Genomic DNA, 26060 nt, shown 5'->3' on the forward strand with positions numbered 1-26060 from the left:
TGATCTTTAAATGAAGGGATTGAGCAATATATTTGTAAGATTTCTCCTAGTCCCGAAAGTTTGTGATTCTGACAGAGACTGGGTCATTCTGGATTTGCTTCTCTCATTAAGCTTGTGTGTAGTTGATTGAAAGTATTATTTACTTGACTTGGTCTGAAGTTAGAGCCATGTCTTTTTTTAGGTTTCCCATCACCCTTTTGACTATTCTATCCTTCTTTTCCTTGCTCAGATAAAACGAAATTCCTTTTCACTACCAGTGTTGGAAGCTGGAACTGGAGTTACCATCCCTCCTTGTTAAAAAAGGAACTGTCTTACTTCCATTTCTACTGGTCTTGGGGCAATAGACAGTTGTTGGGGGGGCTTGCCTTTGGTCTCGGACCCTCAAGGATTCAATTATGTGCTCCTCAAAGGTAAGGGCTGTATCATTCAGCTTTTTTTTTTTTTAATTCACCCCTACCGCTTGTGCAAGGCAGCCAGTGTTCAATAAAGAAACATCGACCTAAGAATAAAGTAACTTTGTCCTTAAATTCCCCCCCAAAACCACTAGGTGTCGCCTTCATCTCAGAGAAACTACGCCCCCTCCTCCCTCTCTCTCTCTCTCTCTCTCTCTCTCTCTCTCTCACTCTCTCCGCACCCCTCCCCCCGCAGTCTCCACCCCACTCCACACACACTACTATCCAGGAGCTCTCTCAGCTTCTTGGCACTGTGATATCTGCAGCATGGCGTGAAGGGGGAGACAAACCGTGGCTCTTGACAGTGGGGAGAATGGGTTTATATGCATCTCCTTTATGACCGTCGAGAAAAACTCCCCAAGGTCCCATAGCAGTCCCTCCCAGCAACCATGATATCATCCCTGACAAGCTGTTCCTCGGAATCAGATCAGCACTCCAGATATGGGGTATCTGGGGTGAGCCTTTTAGTTTGGAAGCTTGGGAGTGGGCGGAACCCAAGGGGATACCATGGACTTCTGTTGCAGGGGGAATGTCCTGCTTAGTCAGTCCCTGAGCTTTATCAGGTGCTAGCCTGTGCTGTGGGAGACAAAGGAGACAGGAGGCTGTTCCGGGCTCCTGCCCTGGAGCAGATGGCGTGGTGGAAGCCAGTGGGCTGCGGGGGGTCTCCGAGGACCTAGGAGGGCACTCAGGGGGCATGGGGGCGGGAAGAGGGAGATGGGAGGGTTGCGTCCTAAGGAAGGAGGAGACTCATGGGCATTGTAAGGACCCAGGAAGAACCGATCGTGCGCGACCCTGGGTCCTGGAGGGGCCGGTCTTCCAGCAAGCAGGCACGTCTCGCCGGTGCGGGAGTGAGAGGTTCCTGGCAAGGAGCATGTGTTATGGTTTACTAGGTGGAGGACTAGTGAAGATTCCAAATATTTGGGGGTTTCTGACTGCTTCCTGGAGACTGGAGTATTTACAGGACTCAGCGGAATTAAGAGAGGGGACCCTAACAAGAGAGGGACACGTGAGGGGTGGGGAGAGAGGCTCTGGGCTGATCGGAGAGTGTGAGATGGAGAGAGAGCCCCGGGGCGTGGGGGAGACAGGGGTAGGCCCTTAAAGTGAAGGGGTGCCCGGAAACCTCGCCAGCCTGAGAGGCCCTGCACGGAGCCCCCGAGCTGTCACCGGGTGGGCTCGGGACCAGGGAGGTCCCCGGGCGCCCGGTTGGGGGGTTGGAGGCGGGGAGACAGCAGGCGCCGGAGGGTGGGGCCGGAGCGGGGGAGGAGGCAGGGCCGCGGGCGGGGGCGGGGCGGGCGCGGGCGGCCTGCCCGGGGAGCCACACTCGGCCGCCGCCGCCGCCGGCGCAGCGAGCGGAGACGGGCCGGGCCGCGGCGACCTGACCTGGACGAGTGGCGCGCCCGGGGGCCCAGGCGGGGGGCGGGAGGAAGCGCCCGGCAGCGCCAGCCGCCCGGGCCCAGGAGGAGCGGAGCGGAGAGGAGCTGGGACACGGGTGGGGCCGCCGCAGCTCCGGATGGGACCAGCGCCCTGGGCCCGTTAGTCCAAGCTGGAGCTTCAGGAGAAGCCTTCACAGGGAGATTTGTCCCTGCCTTCCCCTCCCCTCCGGCCCAGGCCTTGCTTCGCTCGCGCCTGCCCATGGTCCCAGTCCTTCCGCGGTGCGGGCCCCTTCCCACCTTACCCCCTTGGTCCTCCTGTTTGTCGCTCTCTGCCCTCCTAGCCCCTTCAGCTCAGAGGTCCCCCCAGGCCTTTTCTTTGTACCAGCCTCCCCCCCAACCCCCACCCCATCCCAGCCTCGGAGCCCCTCTTCCTTCTTAACTTTAGATTCATTAACCTACTTCACCTCTCACTGTGCCCGTCCCAGTCGAGCCCCCTGGGACCCTCCTTCCTCCTGCCACCCTGCTTAGTCCTCAGTCCTTGCCCTAGGCAGGCAGACCCACTCCTTACCCACCTCCTGGGCCTTCCTCCACCTCCTCCTCTCCCACCCTACCACTTTTGGTCCCTGCGTCTCTAACTTATCCTGATTTCTCTTCCTGGCCATCTTCCCCAGGTTCCAGGCTGGGTGGTGCGTGTGCCTCCAGGGTAGGCCAGAGTGGCCCCAGGTTCTGGGGGTGGTGGGGCTGCTGCTTTCTCCCCATGGCACTGCCATCACTCCTGCTGTTGGTGGCAGCCCTGGCAGGTGGGGTGCGTCCTCCTTTGGCGCGGAACCTGACGCTGGCGGTGGTGCTGCCAGAACACAACCTGAGCTATGCCTGGGCCTGGCCACGGGTGGGTCCTGCTGTGGCACTAGCTGTGGAGGCGCTGGGCAGGGCACTGCCTGTGGACTTGCGGTTTGTCAGCTCTGAACTAGATGGCGCCTGCTCTGAGTACCTGGCACCACTCCGGGCTGTGGACCTCAAGCTGTACCATGACCCTGACCTTCTGTTGGGCCCTGGTTGCGTGTACCCTGCTGCCTCTGTGGCCCGCTTTGCCTCACATTGGCGCCTTCCCTTGCTGACTGCGGGTGCTGTGGCCTCTGGTTTTGCGGCTAAGAATGAGCATTATCGTACCCTGGTACGCACTGGCCCCTCGGCTCCCAAGCTGGGTGAGTTTGTAGTGACATTACATGGGCACTTCAATTGGACTACTCGTGCTGCCTTGCTGTATCTGGATGCTCGCACAGATGACCGGCCTCACTACTTCACCATCGAGGGCGTCTTTGAGGCCCTGCAGGGCAGCAACCTCAGTGTGCAGCACCACGTGTATGCCCGTGAGCCAGGGGGCCCTGAGCAGGCCACCCACTTCATCCGGTCCAACGGGCGCAGTGAGTGTGGCCCAGGCTATTGTAGGGTCAGGGGAGGAGGGTCGCTGTATTCTTGGAGTTCAGCACTGGGAAATCATAGATGGAAACGGTAGAGGAGGGTCTGTGTGTGGTGGCTGGGATCAGGAGGCACATGTGGACAGGGCACCTGTGTGAGGGCTAAGGCATTATATTGGGAGAGCTTGCCGACGTCATAGGTAGATGTAAACAAGGAATAAGCTAGTATGAGGGGTGAAGTTTGTGAGGAATGAATGAGGTGGATGGCCACTTCCAAATTTATGACTGAGCAGAGACTTCTCAGTCTGGGGTACCAACACCCCTTCTAGAGTGGGTCTATGGTAAATCACTAAAATAGTAATGACTTTATAAACAGGTTTTGGGGTTCAGCAGATTGGGTTGGGAAAGAGAGATAAAGCTCACACTGAGAAATTCTGAGCAGCCATTGCCTTCGAGCCTAGGGAAAGGCCGGGCAGAGTTGGCGAGTGAGGATGGCTGGATGGGAGCAGCAGGCAGGGGTCTGGGAAGGGGTGGGGCTTCAGTCTGATAGCTCTCTTCCTCTGGGGGCTGGAGTCAGTCTCTGACCTCTGCCAGATGGTCCATACAGCCCCAGGGTACTTATGACCTAGACTCCAGGAGGAGGCATGGAGAGCATCTGTTGGGTGGTTAATAGGTTAGGGCACTCTCTTCCTTGCTAAAGATGGAAATGAAGATGGTTTCAGAGAGGGGGCTGTTTGGGAACCTGGATGCATTCTCAGGGTGCCCCTCTGTTCCATACCCGCTCCCAGTTGTATATATCTGCGGCCCTCTGGAGATGCTGCATGAGATCCTGCTTCAGGCCCAGAGGGAGAACCTGACCAATGGGGATTATGTCTTCTTTTACCTGGATGTCTTTGGAGAGAGTCTCCGTGCAAGCCCCACACGCTCTACAGGTCGGCCCTGGCAGGACAATCGCACCTGGGAACAGGCCCAGGCCCTCAGAGAGGCCTTTCAGGTATCATTTAAGCCAAACTTGAAGGAGGTAGGGGAAGTGGAGCTTCTTTGGAGATCCTCTGTCTCTTGCAAGACCCCACAGAAACTCCAGGAACAGGGCAGAATTGTGACGTGCAGGAGTGATGTGAACAGAGGCTTTTCTAGTGTAGTATCGTTCTCTCTTACTCCCCCACCACTGTGACTTTTTTAGTGTGTCTGCCAAGGCAGCCTCCCAAGATCCCAGAACACTGACTTTTCTAAGCACCAGTAGTAGACTGTAGTGTGGGGAAGAAATGTTCAGGAAAATGTCTGGTCCCAGTGGGTAGGAGGAATTCCACCCTTTCTGGAGAGGTGAGGAATGATGTAATACAATTTGATACAAATGCGAGAAAGGCTATGGTTATGTGTCCTGGAACAGACAGTAAGAACTTTAAAGGGGACTAAGGGGTAATGGAAAAAAGAATACAGTAAAGATTAAATAAATAAAAATTTTTTAAAAAGAAAGAACTTGAGTGGTTCAGAGGAGGGCGACTCAGTGTGGCTGAGGTTAGGGATGCCTTTTATAAAGGAAGTGAAGCTCTATTGTGAGTTTAAAGATAGATGTTATATTCCTAGGGTGTGAGTGAGGATCCAGGCAGCCTAAGCAAAGAAAAAGATTGGAATGGGCATTTTGGGGGAACTAAGAAGATACTGGCATGACAAGAAAGAAGGGTTCACTTGAAGTGGGTACAGGAAATTAAGTTGCTAAGGTATAATCAGATTAAGCAGAGCTCTGAATCTAAGATTAAGGCACTTGGATTTGAATGTGGGGTCCTTGAGATTTTTTGTGAAGAGAAATACAGTGACAGAATTCAGGCTGGACTGCAAGAAGAGGAGGTTAGAAGCAGTGAAACCACTCAGAATGGAGTGAGGTCGTATGACCTTGAACTAGGGTGATAAGAGCAGGAATGGAAAGAAATAGATTTGAGAAACAATTTGTAGGGAGAATTGACATGATTCTGTTCATTTCACTCCTCTTATGAAAACTTTCAGTGACTTATTTCCTACAGAATTAAGTTCCAACTCATTATTATTTCATTTAAGACCTTCTATAGTCTGTCCTCCACCTGCTTTTTCAGTCTTATCTCCTAATGCCCTTCATGCCAAGTACTCCAGCCCCTGACCCCTGGACATCCCCGCCTGCCCCCATCTTTGTGCTCTTTGATTCTTTTGTCTGGAATATTCTTCCTTCCCTTCACTCAATTCTTCGCCTCGTAAGATCATACCCATGAATTGTTCCCTGATTCTTCCACACATTTTTCACCAACTTATGTACATAAGCATTTCTTATTTATTTATCCATATTCCTCCTTTTCCCAAAAAGGATGTAAGATGGTATGTGGGATAACCTTAAGGTCCGTTCAGCCTGGAGATTCTTTGACTCTAAGGGCTAGACTTAAGTGGCCATCTTCTCCTATGAGTAAGATTTATGTATGTGATTGAGACTGACTAGTGTATGTCTGACTGTGAATGCCATTATCTGTTTGCCTGCCTGAGTATGAGTTGGTGACTGTCACACTTGAACATAGGCAGTAGCAGGACAGGTTTTGTTTATTTCATTACTCTTGTTCCTCTGAATAATGCTTGCATATTCTTCAAGACTCAGACCGATTCTCTTCTCTTTTAAGAAACAATTCCTGAATCCCCAGGTTAGACTGAGTTTCCTACTTTTGTGCTTAACTCTGTCTACTATAGAACTTATGCATTATACAGTTAGTGTTTGATTCATTTGAAGACTGACTTATGTTATTAGTGTTTATTGAATACCTACTGTGGCCTAGTCACTGTGCTAGGTACTGGTTTTCAGTGGAGAACATAACAGATGTAGTCCCTGCCTTTTTGGAGCTTACATTTAGTAGGATAGACAGACATTAAGCAAATAAATACAAATATAGAATAAATTGTGATGTGTTACTAAAAAAAAAAGGGAGAGAGGGAGAGAGAGAATAGATTGGTATAAGAAGAAAATAACAAGGGGATTATATTTTAGCTAGTGTGGTCAAGGAAGGCCCCTTTGACCCTCCTGGGTGGGAGGATTCCATAGCCTTAGTGATGCATGTTTTCTCTGGGAGGAATACCTCTGTTTCTTGTGTGAGAATTTCTACCAACCAAGGGGCCCCAGCACTTAAAGTAGGGGAGGAGGTATCTAGTCAGCTAACAATCAGTTATATAAATTAATTCTCAGTTCTTCTACTCATTGTAGGTATTATTCAGGCAGAAAAACAAAGAGGGAGAGTTTGCTACAACAGCAGAAGGGGAAGCAGGCAGTCAAGAATATGCCGAAGGGAAAAATCAAGGCTTTGGGGTGGAGCGGGGGTGAAGGGTGGTAAGGTGTCCTTTTCCAAAGCTGAAGCAGCGCAGGGGTGAGGGAAGTTGGATGGTCGGTGCCGGCCAAGGGTTAAAGAGCAGAGTGCCCTATCCCAGAGATACCTGGCCCACTGGCATCCAAAACTAGGCCGGTCTGAAAAACGTGGCAGTAAAAGTGAGGGTCCTTGATGTAGATGCTCAGAGCTCTTCCAGGAGGGTCGCAGGCTCAAGGAAAGGTCCCAGCTCAAAAAGGATAGGTTGCTTGAGGGCAGGGATCATGCTCATCTTTGTAGTCCATGTGCCGAGCACATATTTGTTGAATTAAGGTGTATGTTGGGGAGAGCACGGAGAGGGCTAAGGATTCGTCTAGGCAGGAGTAGAGCTGGCAGGTACTGTATGTGAAGATGGTCAACCAGAATAGGGAAGAATAAGCAGATCCAGTGGAACTAAATATGCAAATGACCAGACTCTAAGGATCCAGAGGCCTCGGCTGAGTATTTGAGGACTACAGGGTCAGAAACCCCAACCTAGGTGACCAGGATGATATTGGGTTACAGATGGGGGACCATCAGCACTAAACCAAGGGCTGTGTGTAAGGCTGAACCTCTTCAGGAGACTATCCTTTGTCTTTGTAGGCCACAGTTAATAGGGCCTCCTGTGGCTGCTGGAGCAGGTTGCAGTATGGTGGGACCCCGGGCAGAGGCAGGCGTCGCGTCTGCTGCCCTTGCATATTTCTTAGGTGCACTCTTGGCTTTCACCTACTACTAAAGCCAATTTGGCAGCCTTTGCTTGTTTTTTCCCTCTGAGGTCCACTGTGAAATGGGACACAATTACTTACCTTCACTTTTTTCTCTTTAACACCTGCACAAGCACAGAAACTTTGGAGGTTCCTTCCTTCCTTCCTTCCTTCCTTCCTTCCTTCCTTCCTTCCTTCCTTCTTTTCTTTGTTTCTTTCTTCTCTCTCTCTCTCTCTCTCTCTCTCTCTCTCTCTCTTTTGTAGCTCGTAGCCACAGCAAAACGGAGTCTAGCATAGCAGTTTTCAAAGTGTGGTCTTGGGATCCTAGGGGCCCCTGAAATCCTTTGAGGGAACCATGAAGTCAAAACTATTTTAAAAATCATACTAAGATGTTATTTGCCTCTGTCACTCTCATTATTCCATGACTGTACAGTGGAGTTTCCCAGAAGCTACATGACATGTGATGATGTCATCACTCTAGTAGCTATGGGAAGCGTGCATGTGTTTTAAAAATTTGTCAGTTTTAATTTCTAGTATTTTAAGTATGATAGATATAATACAAATACACAGAAGCTCTTTGGTGTCCACAGTAATTTTTAGTAGTGTAAAGGAATCATGAGACCAAAAAGTTTGAGAACTGCTAATCTAGCAAACAAACAAACATCTCTAAGTTTACTGTTTAAAAAGCATTAAAAACCTGTCATCAGCCTTTATGTTGAAACAAATTGTGTTCAACCTGATATTTTCCAGCTCTTTTACTGACTTTTTACATTGTCAATATCCTACCCTTCTATTTATCTTTTATTCTTAGAACAGGTGTTACTGAATGAACTCTTCCAACCCCATGCTCAGTCCCCCTCTCCTTTTTAATTTTGCCCGAGAATGGGAGAATATTAGAAGTGTGTGATCAAGCATCCAAATGATCCAGTAAGAATAATTACATCATAAAGCAAACTCCAGTGTAATAAAATGAATGTATATTAGAAATTGACTTCAGCCCTGGCTGATGCATCTCAGTGGATTGAGTGCTGACCTGCGAACTGAAAGGTCGTTGGTTCAATTCTCAGTCAGGGCACATGCCTGGGTTGTGGGCCAGGTTCCCAGTTGGAGGCATGCGAGAGACAATCGATCAATGTTTCTCTTCTTCTCTTTCTCTCTCTCTTCCTCTCTCTCTAAAAATAAATAAATAAAAAGTTTCTATAGTAATCCAGGGGAAGACAATGTAGTCCTGATGGACAACAGAAGCTGTAAAACAGAAGGAAAAAAAAAGGAAAAGAAATTGATGTCATTATTTCTTACCTGAAATCAATTGATATATAATAGATCATATGTGACATTTCTAGTATCTTTATGATCTATATGTGCTTTCTGTGGCACGAATTAACAAAACTGATACAGATGACTAGATTTAAACCTGTCATTTCACAAAGTCACGTTTCATAGTATATATTGGTCTGAAGTCTTTCCCTGAAGTTGTGGAGTCGGTTTTCTGTCCAAGGCAGAGGCTGGTCTCAGTGATTGTGCAAGTCTGGGGTGGAGGTGGAGGCCAGTATGTCCATCAGCTTAGAAAGGGGAAAGGTGAGAGGCCCGTGGGAGCCAGGCAGACACCCCAGTGAGAGACAGAGACACACTGACTTGTGGCCAGTGAGATGTGTGTGTGGCTGAGACCGAATGTGTCATTAGCTTATCTATGAAATGTGTGTAGGCGTGTGACTGTGTTTTCTCTGTGACACATGTCTATTACCTAGTGACGTGTGGGGCCATGTCAGTACACAGGACTGTGCTGCTATGGTAGGTGTTTCACACACGTTAAATGAATGGGCTAATGGCTTTTCACAGATGGAATCACTGTCTCAAAGTATTTCCCCCAGTTGTCATAGGACCTGAAATCTCTTTGATTCACTGGGTAGAGACGCTTTTCAGATGTCCCAAATGGAAATGTAAACATTTTCCTGATAACATGAGCAGTAATTAACGCCTCAGAGAGGAGCTGTTGGTCCGAGGCACCCTTGATAGTGAGCAGGTGCCCAGAAAGGATGGGGCAGATGTGAGTGCTGTGGCAGCTCTGCAGGGAGCAGCTGGGTTTGGGGGACAGAGTTGGCTTCATCTGTTTCCCAGGCTCCACTCTCCCAGAACAATCCTCTATACCTTTTTATTGAGGCATGCCACTCCCTCTCCCCAAATTTGTTAAAAACACACCACACATCACCCCCCCCCCCCACAAACAGGCACACAGCACAGAGTGTAGTATCCTCTTACCCTTCAGACTCATCCATGTATATCTTATGTCATGTGTATTTCACTAAGTTTCCCTATCCCGCTTCCTCTCTTCCCGTAATGCCCATCTTGAATGTCCTGTTCATTTTTCCCCATGTGTTGTGGGCACAGACGGTATTGGTCATCACATATCGAGAACCCCCAAATCCTGAGTATCAGGAATTCCAGAATCGTCTGCTGATAAGAGCCCGGGAAGATTTTGGTGTGGAGCTGGCCCCCTCCCTGGTAAGTTGATCTGTCTTTCCTGAGCATCAGGCCAGGCTTCAAGGGAAGGCTCTTCCCCCAAACTCAGCATTAGGGCATGACCTAATCCACTTCCATCCAGGACTTTCCTTCTGCCCAGTGTCCAGTGAGGTGGGGGTGGCACCTTAGGAATGAGAGGAAGGGAGAAAGCAAACCACAAGAGAGAAAAGGCGGAAGGAGATCCCTGCTGGGAAAGGGTTCTGGGGATGGGGGTCTGGCAAGGCATTTGGAGACCACTGCCACAATTACCGCCCCAGATGAACCTCATCGCTGGCTGCTTCTATGATGGGATCCTGCTATATGCTGAAGTCCTGAACGAGACAATACAGGAAGGAGGCACCCGGGAGGATGGACTTCGAATTGTGGAAAAAATGCAGGGACGGAGATACCACGGTAACAGAGCGGTCAGATGGAGGCCAGAGGGCTGCCGTCGGGCTTGGGAGTGGAGCGGGCAGAAGAAAATACAGATACTGGGGTGGGGAAGAGAATGAGTGGGATCAGAGAACATGGCAGAGGTGCACACATAATAAAAATGGGGTCAGGGACAGACCCTGAGGTAATGGAAGGACTGTGGAGATAGGAGAGGGGCCTAGAGTAGATCTCAAAGTAAAGGCTACGTTTTTCTATCTTAGGTGTCACTGGACTGGTTGTTATGGACAAGAACAATGACCGGGAGACTGACTTTGTCCTGTGGGCCATGGGAGACCTGAATTCTGGGGATTTTCAGGTGATGGGGGAGGAGGCAAGGAGGAGCATGTGGGCCCTGCAAGTCTGTCTAGCTTTCCAGGGTTCAGTGGGGGTGAAATCAAAGGCACTAGAGGCAGGGACTTATTTTCTCTGCTGGGGCTGCATCCTGGGTGGGTAGGAGGTTAGGGAGAAAAGCATTCAGATAACTGGGGTCCAAGGGAGGAGGCTGGTGGGAGCAGGCACGTGGGCCCAGCTCTCTCCTTCCTCACAGCCTGCAGCCCACTACTCAGGAGCCGAGAAGCAGATCTGGTGGACAGGACGGCCTATCCCGTGGGTGAAAGGGGTGCCCCCCTTGGACAATCCCCCCTGTGCCTTTGACTTGGACGACCCATCCTGTGATAAAAGTGGGTGTGTGCAGGGACTGGGAGCAATCCTTCCTCCCGTTACTTTCCATCCTTCTTCCTCCCCTCAGTTGATCCCCACCTTAGCTCTACTTTTACCTCTGCTTCTATACCCCCTCCTTCCTTCTTTCCCTCAAGAAATCTGTCTACTCCCACAGCCTGAGCATCACCCTTCCTGTTCTTACAACTCCACACAGTCTTTCTCAGGGTCCCCCTCTCCCCTTTAGCTCCACTTTCAACTCTGGCCATTGTGGCGCTGGGCACAGGAATCACCTTCATCATGTTTGGTGTTTCCAGCTTTCTCATTTTCCGGTGAGTTCTGGGCTTTCCACTGACTTCCTCCCTCCCTCCCTGTCGCCACACAGCCACACAGCCTTCTGGCTGTGGCCAGGTGGTCCCTATAATGTGGGGGTGGGGTAGGCCTCTTAATTTGGTGGTTGTCTCTTAGACCTAATGTCTTCCTCGCTAGCCTTTTACTTTAGTTGTCTTTTTTAGCTTCGGTGTTGTTTTCCCACTTTTGGTTTGAGACTGCATATACTAACTAGTGATTTTGAGTCGGGTCTTAGAAGGGCAAAGATGAATCTTCCATATGCTGCCAGTTTAAGAAAAAACTTTTGCCTTTGGCCTGTGTGTTTCTAAATGAGCACAGGACAGGCAACCTCCTCTCTCAGTCCTGTGTCTTGGGTGTACCAACTGCAGCCTCAGGAGCGGCAGGGAAGCCCCTACAACCCCACTGCTGGGTGACGGGGTGGTAGGATTGGGCTTGCCAGTCAACTGAGGTGTGCAGTCCTTACAGAAAACTGATGCTGGAGAAGGAGCTGGCCAGCATGCTGTGGCGCATCCGCTGGGAAGAGCTGCAGTTCGGCAGCTCAGAACGATATCACAAAGGCGCAGGCAGTCGCCTCACACTGTCACTGGTGAGCCCTGGTCTCAGCTGCCCCTCTGCTTTCCTTGGAGTTCCTGTCCTTTCTTGCCCTGGACCTTTCCCAGCACATTGGCCTGTAATGACAGCCCCTGCGCTACCACCGCCATCTAATGTTCCTTTCATCCTTCCGCCTCCATGTTGCCCTTGGCCCCAGCGGGGATCCAGTTACGGCTCGCTTATGACAGCCCATGGGAAATACCAGATCTTTGCCAACACCGGTCACTTCAAGGTGAACAGTCATCCGCTTGCTCTGGTCCCCACCATTTCATCCTGTCTCATCCCCATCTGTCACCTCTCCCCATAAACCTCTGCCCCACATAATCCTCCTCTCTATGTCCAGCTGAGCTCCTAGATGCTCCCACAGTTCTGCAGTGCTCCTATCACCCAGAAACAACTTCGGATATTAATTTTTTCTTTTCCCCTTTTCTCCCACTATCAGGGAAATGTTGTTGCCATCAAACATGTGAACAAGAAGCGTATTGAGCTGACCCGGCAGGTTCTGTTTGAACTCAAACATGTACGTAAAGGTGTATGGGTTGAGGGCAAGGTGTAAATAGGGCTGGAGGAGAGAAAGGGGAGGACTATGGAACAGCGAAATTGGCTACAAGAGAAATGGGTTCATTTATAAATGACTTCAAATTGTAGATACAATTAAGAGAAAGGTCCTCTCTTGTAGTGGCAGATTTCTCTAATTTATAGCTCTTTCAATTCTCTTTTACTTCTTTTTTTTTCCTAGATGAGAGATGTTCAGTTCAACCATCTCACTCGCTTTATTGGTGCTTGCATAGACCCTCCCAACATTTGCATCGTCACTGAATATTGTACTCGTGGGAGTTTACAGGTGAGGGACAGGTGGGGATTACAGGGGTGGGGAGATAGGCCCCAAGTTACATTGACTCTGTGCTACTGGGATTATGTTAGTCACATAATGTATTTCATGTCACTTGCCAGGATATTCTGGAAAATGACAGCATCAACTTGGACTGGATGTTTCGTTATTCACTGATTAATGACCTTGTTAAGGTGAGTCTTCTCTACGCCTCTTTAAGAGTTCATCCACCTTACAATGCCTCCATCTTTCTATCTTTGCTTATGATTTTTCCTTCTAGTCCTCTAAAAGTCCCATACTCTCCATATCCCCTATTCTTGTTGTTGGGAATAATGGATAAACAAAGGGGCTGGGGCTTTTAATTGAGGGGAATGAGTTTTATCTGCCACAAATAGTCCTGTACATGTAGAGAGATCTCAAATCTCTTTCCATGTTTTTTTTCTCCCTCTCCAAGAGCTCGTATTAAAATCCCTGAGCAGGGAAAAGATGAATGGGGCTTCCAGAAATACTTGTCTCTTTTTTTCATCATTTACTCTCTGACCAGTGGTTGGTATATCTCTTTTGTTCAGAAAAATTGAAATGTAAAATATATTTACTAATAAAACTAAGAGAAACTAAGGAAAATTATACTAAACCTTTGGTATCCTCTGATATACTAGGTTTCAGCTCTATTCCGGTGACCCAGAGGTCCATGGATTTGCAAGGGTATAAATTTGAATCTTGCATGGGTTGGGCAGGTATTTAGAAGCAAGTGCCATAGCCAGTAAGCTAGCCTAGTGGATCATTTATACCACAGTTGAAGCTGGCTTTGATTTTTCTGCTTAATTCTCATAAGGTTATTTAAAGTGTATGTGTGAGTGAGTGTGTGTGTGTGTGTGTGTGTGTGTGTGTATGAAAGCTTGCCATCAAATGAAAGTTAAAACATTGATATGGTGCCCAAATGGAGGTGTGATGATAAATATAAGAAAAACATGACTCTTGAGAGAACAATGATTTGGTGGAAAAGTGATCTAGAACAAAGTCAAAAGCCTAATCATGTCTGTATTCACAAATTTGGAGATTCCCAACAGTTTTGTTGATATCAAAAGGAATAAAAAGGAAGAGTTCCCAGAGACTAGAGTTATGAATTGTTTCGGTCCAGAGCTAAACATTTAGGCAGAGGTGTTTTGGTTAGCATACAAAACATTGTATTCTTTTTTCCGTGCCACCTGAACTGACATGGATGGGTCCCAGGGTTTCATTTGGGGATGCACCATTCTGCCTTCTTAGGACCTGCCTTGTAGTCCCTCACAGGCAAAGGGTCTCTCCTCTTGGCACCATGGGGCCGGAAGTTTCAGGCTTCTGCCCTGGCTTGGCAGCTGTCTCCTACTTTTATCCACTTTCCAGGTTTTTTTTTCTTCCAGATTTTTCTAATTTACTATTTTCTACACTTTCTCTCTGGCCCAGGATCCCCTCTGGTAGATCGCTTTCCTCCTTTATCCTGACTTGCCTGCCTACACATGGCTATACATTAAAGTGTATAACTAGTTACTTTTCCTTGATGCATCTATTTACTCTTGATACTTGGGTCTCAAGCCATGTCTTACTAAGTAGTAACTATTCATCTGAGGTCACCATGGGTATCATATCATTTTTGGAGTTCACCCTCATAGTTCTGTGCCCTTCGTTACTCAGAAGACTGACAGCCCTATCCAGGCTACAACTGATAGCTACCCTTGTCCCTCCGCTTAAGCACTTCTTCTATCCCTGGTATCTGGGTACCAGTAGATTGCATTTGGTACAAGGGATGCCTCTCCTATTTTGCCTGCTTCCTTGGGTGGGAACTGTGCACAGGAGGTCTTCCACAATTAACTTACTGTTTTTATGGTCCCAAGATCTTTAGACAGTTAGCTAATGCCCATCTCATGGAGAGGGGTTATCCTAAGCCAGAAACGATCCAATCCCATGACTTGATCTGTATCCTGCAGGGCATGGCCTTTCTCCATAACAGCATTATTGCATCCCATGGGAGTCTCAAGTCCTCCAACTGTGTGGTGGATAGTCGTTTTGTGCTCAAAATCACAGACTATGGCCTGGCCAGCTTCCGATCAACTGCTGAACCTGAAGACAGCCACGCCCTCTATGCCAGTGAGGCCTCCCCCAAGCCCACTTTTATTTTGCACCTCTAGCCCTGGTCATTTCCACCTAGGGAGGGTAGGAGAGGGAGATGGAGTGACAGTAATATGGGGAGCATTATGGGAATGAGCCCAGGTGGTCTTGGGAATACCCTTTTTGAGGACTTGGCCAGCCTGTTCCCTCTTTTCAGAGAAGCTGTGGACTGCCCCAGAACTGCTCAGTGGCAACCCCTTGCCAACCACAGGCATGCAGAAGGCTGATGTCTATAGCTTTGGGATCATCTTACAGGAGATAGCACTTCGCAGTGGTCCTTTCTACGTGGAGGGCCTGGACCTCAGCCCCAAAGGTGAGAGTCAATCTATTACCTACAGCATCCTCTACTTGAGGGGCCCTGTTCTTCATCCAAACCCTTTATCACCTTCAGAGATTGTTCAGAAGGTCAGGAATGGTCAGCGGCCCTATTTCCGGCCTAGTATTGACCGGACACAACTGAATGAAGAACTAGTTTTGCTGATGGAGCGATGTTGGGCCCAGGACCCAGCTGAGCGGCCAGACTTTGGACAGATTAAGGCCTTCATTCGCCGCTTTAACAAGTGAGAGGGCACTGGGTGGGGAGGCGTCCCCTAGGGATAGAAGCCTCATTAGGCTTAGTGGATGAGATGGGGCTGGTTGGGGCCAATAGGGTGGGTTGGTTTGAAAGTCCTGGGAGTCTTGAGGATCTTGGAGCAGTTACCATATTCTGGCCGCCTCCTGTCACCCCAGGGAGGGCGGCACCAGTATATTGGACAACCTCCTGTTGCGCATGGAGCAGTACGCCAATAACCTGGAGAAACTGGTGGAGGAACGCACACAGGCCTACCTGGAGGAAAAACGCAAGGCTGAGGCTCTGCTCTACCAAATTCTACCCCAGTGAGACTTTGGTCCCCCTTCCTGACTTTTCCTTTGATATTCTGCTCTGTTGGATTGTGCCTCATCATCAGTCTCCTGAGAACTCACCTCCCAAGTCTTAGAACTCTGATTTGTTACATCTGGCCACAGTTAGCCTTTCTGGCTAGAGACTGTTTTCATTCTGTCTCCAAATGAGCTGTGTGCTGCCTTCTTCTTAGGACATTGGTCTACCATGCCTTTGTTCCAGCTAGTGTATGTAGAATAATTCCAACTTGAGACATAGAGTCCCCAACCCCAGGAAGCCCATTCCAATCCCCCATCACCTCTACAGCTTACCTTGAGCTAGACTGTACTGCCTTCCTGGCCACCTTCCTTCTCCTCCACTAGGCTCAGTTTTCATGCTACAACTAACTCATTTCTTTTCTCCCTGTCTCATCTTCTTTCTAAATTTGGCTCAAACTGCACCATTATTTTCTAGCTCAGTGGCAGAGCAGTTGAAACGGGGAGAGACTGTACAGGCCGAGGCCTTTGACAGTGTTACCATCTACTTCAGTGACATCGTTGGTTTCACAGCTTTGTCAGCAGAGAGTACCCCGATGCAGGTGAGAGCCATGGCTGAGATTAGGGGGTGGGATAGGGACCTGAGGGAGCTTCACTGGGGCATAGGGATTCTTGATAATAGGAAAGATTAGCTTGTTCTGGAGTTCCCGTATCTTGTCATGGCCCTTGGGCTAAGAAATCTTAGAAAGTTGGACACAAGCCTCAGGGCCTCAACTTTCCCATCCATTAGGTGGTGACACTTCTTAATGACCTGTATACCTGCTTTGATGCCATAATTGACAACTTTGACGTCTACAAGGTGAGAACTGGGACTACCCTCCTACTGAGACCCCTTTAAAACCCAGTCTCCCTGCATCCCACATACCTTACCTGCCCCACGGTCAGTTTTCCCTCCTGAGCCTCCAGCAACCTAGTGCTGGAGGGCCCTTTGTAGACAAATGAGGCTCTGGCACTCTAACTACATTCCAGTCTAATTCCTTGTGAATCTTTAGGCTTCCCTAGGTGGAACCATCACAGGATTGAGCCCCTATCTGCTACATTTTCCTAGGGGCATAAAAACAGCCTATCCAGCCTTTCTGTTCTCTCAGTCCCCTCCAAACATGGAGGAATCATACAGGATGTGGGTACAGAATGATTTATTGGGGTGAGGGACAAAGTAGGTTGTAAAAGGTTTTTGTTGAATCCATTGAGTTAGCACAGGGTGGGCTTTATTGTGCTTGGGAGTAAAAATTATTTGGATTTGAATATTGGCTTTGTGACTAATTGTGTGGCCATGGGCAAGTAACAGGAGGAGCTCCCTGTGCCTCATGTTTTATTTGTAATATGTAGATTAACTGTGGAAAGTGCTTAACATTGTGTAGATAATAAATATTCATTCCTGTCTCTTCCTTTTGGATTTACTCTACCATCTGTTATAACTGTAACGAAGGCCTCCCATAAACCCTTTACTCAGAATCACCAATTTTTTATATTTTCCCCATTTGCTTCCTTTAAAAGAAATCTATCTACCTATTTTCTGAACCATCTGAGAGTAAGTTTTAGACGTAGTGCCCCTTTATTCTGAACAATTGAGGGTCTAGTTTCTAAAAACAGGGACATTCTCTTGCACAGCTTCAGTACAACCGACAAAGCCAAGCACCTGCTTCCTTGCCTTGGCTAGTTGAGGCTGTCTGAGGCCTCCTCTAGCCTCTGCGCTCTTCGGGTCAGTCCTGTTTTCTCGCTTCCCATTTGCTGACAGCAGAGCCTATTTGTCCATGTCCTGTTGCACATAGGGTGTTCATTCATTCAGCAAATGTTCTCTGGGTATTCACTAGTGCTGGGGTGGAGCAGGAAGATTGAAAGATTCCCTCGATTCCCCTTCCTATCATATTCTCAGGCCCATGACACTTATTTTTCTAGTCCATGCCTGGCCTCCCAGGCTGTCAGGATAACTCATAGTGGTTTCCTTCTACTCTTCCCCATTCCCACTGACACAGATAGAAGTGACATTTTAGTCCCCCTCTCTATCAGGTAGAGACGATTGGAGATGCCTACATGGTGGTATCTGGTCTCCCAGGCCGAAATGGTCAGCGCCATGCCCCGGAAATTGCCCGTATGGCCCTAGCGTTACTGGACGCAGTTTCTTCCTTCCGCATTCGCCACCGACCCCATGACCAGCTGAGGCTACGCATTGGGGTCCACACAGGTAAGGCTAACTCTCTCTCCAGCCCCAGTATCCACTTTCCCCAGGCTCTCCCAATCTGTTTCTTCTCATAGGACCCGTCTGTGCTGGGGTCGTTGGCCTGAAGATGCCCCGCTATTGCCTTTTTGGAGACACGGTGAACACTGCTTCCCGAATGGAGTCTAACGGTCAAGGTGAGACATTAGTCCTCAATCCCAGCTTCAGTCTCCATCTGTGTTGCTTTTTTCTTCTTTTCAGAGTTCCTCCAAATCTATCAATCTGAGACCACAGTTCCTGACTGCCCCATCCTTGGACGTTTTTAGGTTCTGGTGCATGGGCACTGGGAAGACTGAGAGCCTCCTGAGGGGTGGTGGTTGGGTAAAGCTCTTTCTGACACCACCCATTCTTCTGTTACCTTTTTTCTTCTTCTTTCCACCCCCCCGCCCACCAGCCCTGAAGATCCATGTCTCCTCTACCACCAAGGATGCCCTGGATGAGCTAGGATGCTTCCAACTAGAGCTTCGGGGGGATGTGGAGATGAAGGTGATGGCAGGCCTTGGGGAGGGGGTCGTGGAAAGGGAGGAGGAAAGTGATTAGGGGGTTCCTGGGGGAAGAGAGGGAGATAAAGGGAATAACACAGAAGAATCTGAATTATATCCACTCCTCCACTCCCAGGGAAAAGGAAAGATGCGAACGTACTGGCTTCTAGGAGAGAGGAAAGGACCTGCTGGACTTCTGTAAACCCCAGTTCTTTTCAAGTCAGATAATCTCCTGCTGCTGGTACCTGGGTGGGCAGTCGCTATCATCTCTCCATACACCAGAAACGGACATTGTCATATGAAATGGAAACCAACCTTATATGAAAGTTGTTGACCTTTGTAGCTCAGCCTTGTACATATACCTGCCCCTCTCTGGCCTGGTCCCCTTCTTCCCTACCTTCTGTAAATATCTGTATCTAAACCAGAATATTTTGGCCAATTATAAAACAACAACAACAAAACCCATGATGTCATAGTCTGGGTTAAGGGCAACTCCAATGAGAAGTTACAGGGGTATGAACACAGAAACTCAGGGAATCACTGAATTAGCAGACTCAGGATCGGAAAGAACGCTTTATGTAAAGCCCCTTACCAAGTACAAACAGAATTCACTTCCTCCCCAGCTCTCCAGTACAGATAGAAATAGATTCCATATTTCACATCTCACTTCCCTCCTCAACCCTTAGAAAGTTCTACCCCCTCTGCCACACTGCCCTCTTCCCTGACAGCCAAGGGAAGAGATTTCTCCCAACTGGTGAGGATAATTCTCAGGTTCATAGGGCAAAGGCTGCCCCATGGACAAAGGCACTGGTGTTGAGAAGCTGCAGTTCTTCCGGAATGGTGTGTCCAGTGTCTTGATGTTACTGACACCCTATAGGAATTTCAGAATGAGGACAGAGCCTAGTCTGCCAAGGCAGAACAGAACCTCTTCCCCTCCTTCCCCCACCCTCCCAGCACCTAGTAACACACCGATATCCGTGGTGCCCTCTGTAACCAGAAAGTTTCAGGCTGCTCCTTACGGTAGTCGTGAGGCTGTGAAGGAGAAATAACTGAATAACTCTTGGCCTGAAGCTCCCTCTCCCAACCTCTGAGTCTACTGCTTTCCCACAGCCCCCAAGCCCAGCTGTACATGCAAGGTGCGATGGGTTCTCACCTTTGTTGGGGCAGGAGGCCCTGCCTGCACCAGCTCCTTTTGGTAGTCATGGTGTGTCACAGACTCGGCCTCAAAGCGCTTCCTTGTGGGTTCCTGCTCTGCCTGCACCTCTTTACTATACAGTCACGGGGGTGTCAAGGCCATTCTTCCCTGGTTTTTGTCCTCCCCCTCCCCTTTCCCCTTAACCCAGCCTCTCACCAGATCTGGTGGCACAGGAGCATCTCCAGCATGGCTTCACGCTTCCCTGTGGGAGGGCAGGGAGTGGACAGAGTGGGGGAGTCTGGTTAAGAAGCAGACCCAGAAGAAACAAAGTTGAGAAAAGGAAGGAAAATCATGGGGTTTTGCCCTTATACCCATTGGACAACCCATGGTCCCACCACAAATTCCTTCCTCTTTTCTTTTCTCAGATTATTAGAGTCATTCTTGCCCATTCCCTCATGCTTCACACCTCTAATTGGCTGATAGCGGTTTCCTGGGGGCTGGTATGAGTCTTTCTGGGTGGTGCTGAGGGGCATGGGTGACTGCAGCTGCAGGGTGAGCAGTCCCTGGTGTCCATGTCGAAAATAGAAACTCTCGGAGCCATCTTGCATGCTTGGGACTTGATCCAGGTGGTTGGTGGCTCTCTGTGGGCCCCAAGTTGAGTGATCATGAATATCTTTTCTAGTCCCCACACTCATCATACACTACTGCCTCCCCCAGGAAACTAGGGGCGGCCTTTAAGAAAAGGGAGTAGGTCAAAACCTTAATACCTCTTCCTCCCAGTTGTAGAGAAGGCACTGGCCCCGTGGCAATGTTTTGCTGAGAACCTTACGCTTCCCTTCAACCTCAACCTCGGGGTGTTTCTGTAGCCCTCCGGCAGCAGGTTCTGAGACTCGCAAAGATTTCCAGGGCTGTCTCTTAGGTTCCCTGGGTCCGTAGTGATTCCAGGAGGCATAATTAGGGACCAGGTCTGCCCCAGGATTTCTGAAGCTTGTAAGAGTGTCAGGGCTGCGCTCAGGGCCATTGCCACAGCCTGGACTAGGCCTAGAGTCACAGGCAGGACCACAGCCAGAATCAGGACCAGTGCCTTGACCAGAGACACAGCCAGGACCAGAGCCATGTCCAGGGTGAGAGTCATGGCCAGGACCAGAGTCACAGTCAGTACCTGAACTGGAGGCAGGAACAGGGCCAGAGCTACAGCTAAGGTCATTTGTAGTGCAGGGATCCCAAGCAATACCGTAAACAGAGAGAGGCTTAAAGCCTATTCTCCCATGGTCTATCTTGTGGGTAAAGTTGGGTCCAGCACAGGACTTCCCAAGAAGACTGTCAGAGGAGGAATCCATGAGAAGGCTTCCATCAGAATACGGAGCTTGGGACTTTGCAGATAATACAGATGCTTTGGCGGTGGAGGCCGCTGCAGCGGCTGTAGCAGCGGCTGCAGCTGCTGCAGTTGCGGCCGCCAGGGCCGACCTAGGACCACCATCCAAAGAAGGAAACGATTCCGAAGAGGACCCCAGTCCATGAGAGCTGGAGTGTACGTGTAAAGATCTGAAAGAAAGCGAATGCGTCCAAAGTCGTCAAAAGCTCAGCGGAGAAAGTCCGCTGACTTTTCTTGTCGCCTAACGCCTGCAGCCAGAGCTGCTGCTCTCACCGCGACCGCGATCCTTCGGTAGAATCAGAGGTCTCCATCTTCAGACACCAGCTACCCGGTTGCCGTAGAGACGGCAAACAATTCCAGGAGACTGCGCAGAACTAGAGCTGGGCGGGCGTGGAGGATGGGGGTGGAGTCAGGTTCCATGCGGGGCGGAAATCTTAAACCTCATGCCATGTGGGAAGCCTGTTTTTCCGTCCGGGCTCCATTCAGTCTCATCCCAAGCTTTTAAGGTTCCGCTGGTCTAAGGCCTCCCCTTCATACCTAAGCATGATTCTTTGAGGCTTTCTAAAGGTGGTTGTGTTGGAGTTAGGTACAGGGCTGTGGAATCAGACAAAAGCCTACTTAGTGTGTTTACGTAGGGGGTAACAGTAACTTCCCTTTAGCTCATTCTCAAAAGCATGGGGAGTGTTTTCAAACATTTCAATGATGAAAATACATCAGACAACAGCTTAAAGGCAAAATGGTGAGACTCAGGGATTAGTCAAAGGGTGGCAGCTTTGGGGTGTGTGTGATTACTTTGTCTCCAATAAAAGGCCCTCACACTGACCACCCTCTTTTCAGATCCTCTTATAACTAGGAGTGGCAGCTGGATAAGGGCCAGGATTGAGCACATATCACTCCTGGGATTCAGTCTCTTCATACTCAGGCATATTCCTACTGCTATTCATCTGGAAGCTTGCTCAGGTGGCCCACTAAACCATTAGGACTTAAGAGATCTATAGGCAAGTGCTCCTTTAACTACAATATGGGCCTCATTAATGTCTCTCACTCAAACCATATCCAAAAGGGACCATACCCTTGAATCAGTTTTCTTTCCTACTTGTGGTATAAACCTATCTACATATTTAAGACAGGGATCCAAACTCGAGGGAGAGCAAGTTTATTAGCATCACAGAGTCCTTTTCCCCCCACCCCATCCAAGCATCCAGGTCTGGGGTCCTTGGTCAGTTGGTTGGTTCAACCTGGAGGCCACTGGAGCTGTCGGCCCCCAAGTACGTGAATGTGCAGGTGATACACAGATTGTGCTCCCAGCTTCCCATCATTGATCACTGAAATGGAGCTTGGGGTTAGTGAGTTAAGATCATGGGAAAGGTCAAAGAATGAAGATCATATTGAGAAATAGATATGAGAATTCATTGGTGAGGGGCTTAAGGGCCAAATCACTCACCAAGTCGGTATCCATCTCCCAGCCCCTCAGCCTTTGCTGTCTTCTTGGCCACAAGGAGAAGGTGTCCTAGAAGCTACAGGTAAAGGGGAGGGCGACAGGTGGATTTATTCACAAGGAGCAAAACCTCTAGGTGAATCCAAGATTCCCTCTAGCCAAATCCTAGACCTATTCTTCCCACCTGTTGGTCTTCTTCTTCAGCCTGGCTAATCCGAGGAATGGGCTTCTTGGGAATGACCAGGAAGTGCACAGGAGCCTGGGGGGCCACATCACGGAATACTAGACACTGGGAACAGTGACAGGCCAGAGACCACTGTTATTTTCACAGGCTGGATGGTATCTGAAATTCCTATGGGGATGGATCCTAAGGGCACCCCACCTGCTGGTCCTCATATAGAATGTCAGCTGGGAGGCTTCGATCCAGGATCCTGGAGAAGATGGTTGGTGCTGTTCCCCCAGGAGCTGCCTGCTGGGCCTTGGCCACTTCATTCCCATCATTCACACCTGCAGCTCCTCGGACCTGAAGGTGGGTCAGACACACCCAAGGAAGAGTTGGAAATATCTCTCCTATGTACTCAGTTGGGGCTGGCAGAGCCTGGGCTCTGATTGTCATTAACTTCACCCTATTAGTAGTTCCCACCCAAAGGAAAAGTTCTTAAATTTCAGAGCATCAGCAGCAGAGAGTAGGGCCAGAGTTCTGGGCCTGGTTAGATAACAGGCAGTACCGCGATGCAGGATTTAGGATTTCAGTTGATTTCTTCTTCTACAGTATCTAGGAAATCTAGCACTGTTGAGGGGAAAGAATCCAGAATGAGAACCTGGAGACTTAGTTCCCACTTCCTATTTACCAGTGATTTACTTTAGATAAATCCTTTCTCTTGGCTGCAAATGTAAAGGAAGCAGTTTGTATCATCTCTTAATACCATTTGGAGCTCTTTCTATACACTTTCACCTAGTTAATGTTTCCACTTATTTCCATTACTTGTTTTCTGATCTTTAAGCCATGTTACTTGTTTTATTCAGGTTTTAATACAATTGTCTTTTGACACAAGGGCGTTTGGGTGTCACATTTGACCTCTTCCTGTGAATTTTAACTCCAGTCCCTTGAATCAGTGGAAGAGTTCAGTTAAGTGAACTCAGCCCAAGGGGATTGAGGGTAGGAAAGTCCCAGTTTCTCAGAGACTCAGAAAGGCTGAAGTCAGTGCTGTCACACTGTGGGAGAAAAGGGCAAGATGAATTTAACCCCTCCAGACGCTCTGGCGAAGCGAGGAAGATGACAGGTTAACACTAGTACTCAGCAGAAGGCCAGGAGCCTGCAGGCGGAGCATAAGACTGGCTCCGATAGGAGGAAAATCACTCCCTGCAGGGGCTCCCCAGGGGGCTGCCTGGAGGAGGCGTTCGGTCAGCAGGGCTTCTGGCAAGTTTAGAAAGCAGCAGCTGCTGCATGGACCCTGTCCCGACCTCGGCGCCCAGGCCTGTGCAGGGCGTCAGTCGTTGCCAGTTTGCTTCTCCCGCGTCGAGGCTTTCGGAGAGAATGCCGCGACCACCAGTCCGACTTCACCGCGCAGCTCCGGAGCTTGCACCTCCGCGAGGCCGCAGGGCTGCGCACATTTGGGGGAGCCGAGGAGGAACGCGGCCCCCGGCCCTCGAGGACATCGGAGCCCGCTGGACCCCCTCCTCGCCCCCACGGCCACTTCTCACCTGCGCCCCCCGCGGCCCCGCGACCGCCACAACCCTGCGCGCCACGCGCAGCCCGGCGGCCAGCACCACGGCCGCCGCCATCTTCCCCTCGGCCGCGGGAACCGGTCACCCGGGCCAGTACTCAGGCTCCGCGGCTGGCCCGCGGTGGGCGTGCCTGGGAGCGAGTGAGCGAGTTGCGGCCATTGGGTCCGCCAGCCGCGGGGAGGGAGTTCTGCCATCCCATTGGGTTGCGTTCCTGGCCCTGCAAGCTGCTCTTTGGCCCAGAGGCGTGGCGGAGTCTTTTCATCCCATTGGCGGCTTCTGCCAACGCGACGATTTTTTTTCCTCCTCCGTTGGCTTGTCTTCTCTTTAGCGTGAAAGTCCCCTTTCCACCGGATCCCCTAACTAGTTTTGCTATGAGATAGTTCCCCTCAACACTGGAAGGAAAAAGAGACCAAAAGGTGGGATTTCCCCTCTAATTGGCTCCGATTCACTCAGTGGGCAGCGTTTGGTTGCACCGCTCGAGTGGGTGGGGCTTTTCCTATCAGGTCCGGCCCCTACTGCTGGCTGGCCTGGGAGGAAGAGGGCGGGCTCCTGTCATCTGCCCCAAAGCCTCTAAGATTGTAGGTCACCGATTTTCCACCTTTTTATCTCATGGCACATATAAAGTAATTACTAATTCTGCAGCACACCGAAAAATATATTTTTAGCGATCTGGTCAAAAATGGTATAATTTTGATTCATTCACACCAGACGGCTATTGTATTTGCTGTCATTTTTTGAATTTGACAATTGAAGGGAAGAGGTCAGTGTCCCTAACTATATAGTCAGGCATTGAATGTTTTAAAAAATTCTTGCGGCACACCAGTTGAAAATCGCTTGTTGTAGACCCTTCATTGCGTTGGCCTGGAGGAGGGCAAATTTCTGAAGGCACTTAGGGCTTATTGGCTCCAGGAACCATGCTAACCCCAGGAGCCCAAGGCCTTAGGTTTCTGAGAAAAAGAGGCGGATGGAGAACACCAGGTGGGTGGGGTTGAAGGTGAACTGGGATAGGGTCCATTTTTTTACTGGTGGGATAGATATATTCCCCACAAGGAGTTTCAGACCCTTGAACATTTCAAAGATTTTAATTTACTCGTCTTAGACAGCAAAGCTTGCCAACCTTTTTCATCTCATGGCACATATAATTACTAAAATTTTGTGGCACATCAAATAACATTTTATTTCTTGCAAACCTGACAAAAAGTAGGTATAATTTTGATTCATTTACATCAGGTGGCTATTGTTATGTTGGCTGATTTCATTTTTTTTTTAATTTGTCAAGCTAAAGGGAAAGAGGTCAGTGCCCCTGACTAAATAGTGAAGTATTGAATGTTTTAAAAATTCTTGTGGGACACTGGTTGAAAATTGCTGATGTAAGGGCAATTCCTCCTTAGTTTTTGTTCTTGTTAATATATTCACTCCAAGATTAAAGATTCTGTAGTTTTAAGGATGGTTTTTGCATTTTTCTTTTTAATGGTCAGGGCTGGAGGTATGTAATGGAGCTTGGCGTTAGTGAGTTAAGATCATTAGTCCTGTGGCCACAGGACTAATAAGCAAATGTTCTTCCCTAAGTAGAAAAGGTAGGTGATGGTTAGCTCTGTGCCTGGTATTTTCAGTGAATGGAGTTAGAAGGACAAGGGATCTGTGTAATGACTAGGTCTGAGGTATATTTCATTCTGCTGAAATACATATTTTTGATATAAGAAGCACGGGGGTCACAAGCCTGGCTGGGTCATCATCCTGATATGCCAAAGTTGAGGGTTCCGTCTCCAGTCAGAGCACATACAAGAAGCAATCAATGAAAGCATAAATAAGTGGAACAACAAATTGATGTTTCTCTTTCTCTCTCTCAAATCAATTTAAAAAAATATGGGGGTCACGAAATGCTAATATACTCATACCAGATAAGTTTTAGTCTGACATTTAACACATAGGACAAAAGTCACCACAGTATTTTTAGGCTTT

General features: G+C 49.0%; 3 protein-coding genes across 7 annotated transcripts; 1 reads left to right on the plus strand and 2 right to left on the minus strand.

Moving 5' to 3' along the window:
- The first annotated feature begins 1802 nt into the window (after positions 1 to 1802).
- On the plus strand, positions 1803 to 18883 carry NPR2 (natriuretic peptide receptor 2). 5 transcript variants are annotated; one of them, XM_090274403.1, is made up of 22 exons: positions 1804 to 3249; positions 4032 to 4237; positions 9686 to 9799; positions 10075 to 10210; positions 10450 to 10544; positions 10776 to 10908; positions 11133 to 11217; positions 11693 to 11822; positions 11985 to 12059; positions 12270 to 12347; positions 12567 to 12671; positions 12782 to 12853; positions 14627 to 14786; positions 14965 to 15120; positions 15199 to 15367; positions 15537 to 15683; positions 16141 to 16264; positions 16453 to 16521; positions 17733 to 17907; positions 17979 to 18077; positions 18335 to 18426; positions 18559 to 18883. In XM_090274403.1, exons 1-22 carry the CDS (start codon positions 2583 to 2585, stop codon positions 18622 to 18624), a joined length of 3153 nt encoding a protein of 1050 aa, XP_090130529.1. In that variant the 5' UTR covers positions 1804 to 2582; the 3' UTR covers positions 18625 to 18883. The 5 variants fall into 5 exon arrangements, with proteins under 5 accessions (XP_090130531.1, XP_090130529.1, XP_090130532.1 ...); XM_090274404.1 differs by having other exon boundaries at positions 1805 to 3249; positions 11702 to 11822; XM_090274405.1 differs by lacking the exon at positions 16453 to 16521 and having other exon boundaries at positions 1803 to 3249.
- Positions 18884 to 18984: 101 nt separating this feature from the next.
- Positions 18985 to 20955, minus strand: SPAG8 (sperm associated antigen 8). Its single transcript, XM_090274408.1, has 6 exons — positions 20325 to 20955; positions 20024 to 20198; positions 19774 to 19819; positions 19576 to 19690; positions 19392 to 19454; positions 18985 to 19293 (listed from the first exon to the last, which is right to left on the minus strand). Exons 1-6 carry the CDS (start codon positions 20895 to 20897, stop codon positions 19105 to 19107), a joined length of 1161 nt encoding a protein of 386 aa, XP_090130534.1. The 5' UTR covers positions 20898 to 20955; the 3' UTR covers positions 18985 to 19104.
- Positions 20956 to 22072: 1117 nt separating this feature from the next.
- On the minus strand, positions 22073 to 24221 carry HINT2 (histidine triad nucleotide binding protein 2). Its single transcript, XM_090274409.1, has 5 exons — positions 24075 to 24221; positions 22753 to 22893; positions 22555 to 22659; positions 22377 to 22449; positions 22073 to 22257 (listed from the first exon to the last, which is right to left on the minus strand). The coding sequence occupies exons 1-5, from the start codon at positions 24153 to 24155 to the stop codon at positions 22166 to 22168; spliced, it is 492 nt and encodes a 163-aa protein (XP_090130535.1). The 5' UTR covers positions 24156 to 24221; the 3' UTR covers positions 22073 to 22165.
- Between the last annotated feature and the right edge of the window lie 1839 nt (positions 24222 to 26060).

This window comes from Furipterus horrens, unplaced genomic scaffold (assembly GCF_987537825.1).
Source record: "Furipterus horrens unplaced genomic scaffold, mFurHor1.1.pri manual_scaffold_4, whole genome shotgun sequence".
Classification (NCBI taxonomy): Eukaryota; Metazoa; Chordata; class Mammalia; order Chiroptera; family Furipteridae; genus Furipterus; species Furipterus horrens.

Bases quoted from the DNA above. Each gene is read 5' to 3' on its own strand.
- SPAG8 (XM_090274408.1), bottom strand. From the start codon at position 20,897: ATGGATTCCTCCTCTGACAGTCTTCTTGGGAAGTCCTGTGCTGGACCC. The intron at 19,820-20,023 runs GTGTGAAGCATG...GCCCTCCCACAG, and splicing joins CCGCTATCAGCCAATTAGAG to GGAAGCGTGAAGCCATGCTG. The intron at 19,455-19,575 runs GTGAGAACCCAT...TCTCCTTCACAG, and splicing joins GGCCTCCTGCCCCAACAAAG to CCTCACGACTACCGTAAGGA.
- HINT2 (XM_090274409.1), bottom strand. From the start codon at position 24,155: ATGGCGGCGGCCGTGGTGCTGGCCGCCGGGCTGCGCGTGGCGCGCAGG. The intron at 22,660-22,752 runs GTGGGGTGCCCT...CACTGTTCCCAG, and splicing joins TTCTATATGAGGACCAGCAG to TGTCTAGTATTCCGTGATGT. The intron at 22,258-22,376 runs GTGAGTGATTTG...GCTCCATTTCAG, and splicing joins GGGAGATGGATACCGACTTG to TGATCAATGATGGGAAGCTG.
- NPR2 (XM_090274403.1), top strand. From the start codon at position 2,583: ATGGCACTGCCATCACTCCTGCTGTTGGTGGCAGCCCTGGCAGGTGGG. The intron at 4,238-9,685 runs GTATCATTTAAG...TTGTGGGCACAG, and splicing joins CCCTCAGAGAGGCCTTTCAG to ACGGTATTGGTCATCACATA. The intron at 15,368-15,536 runs GTGAGAGGGCAC...CTGTCACCCCAG, and splicing joins TTCATTCGCCGCTTTAACAA to GGAGGGCGGCACCAGTATAT.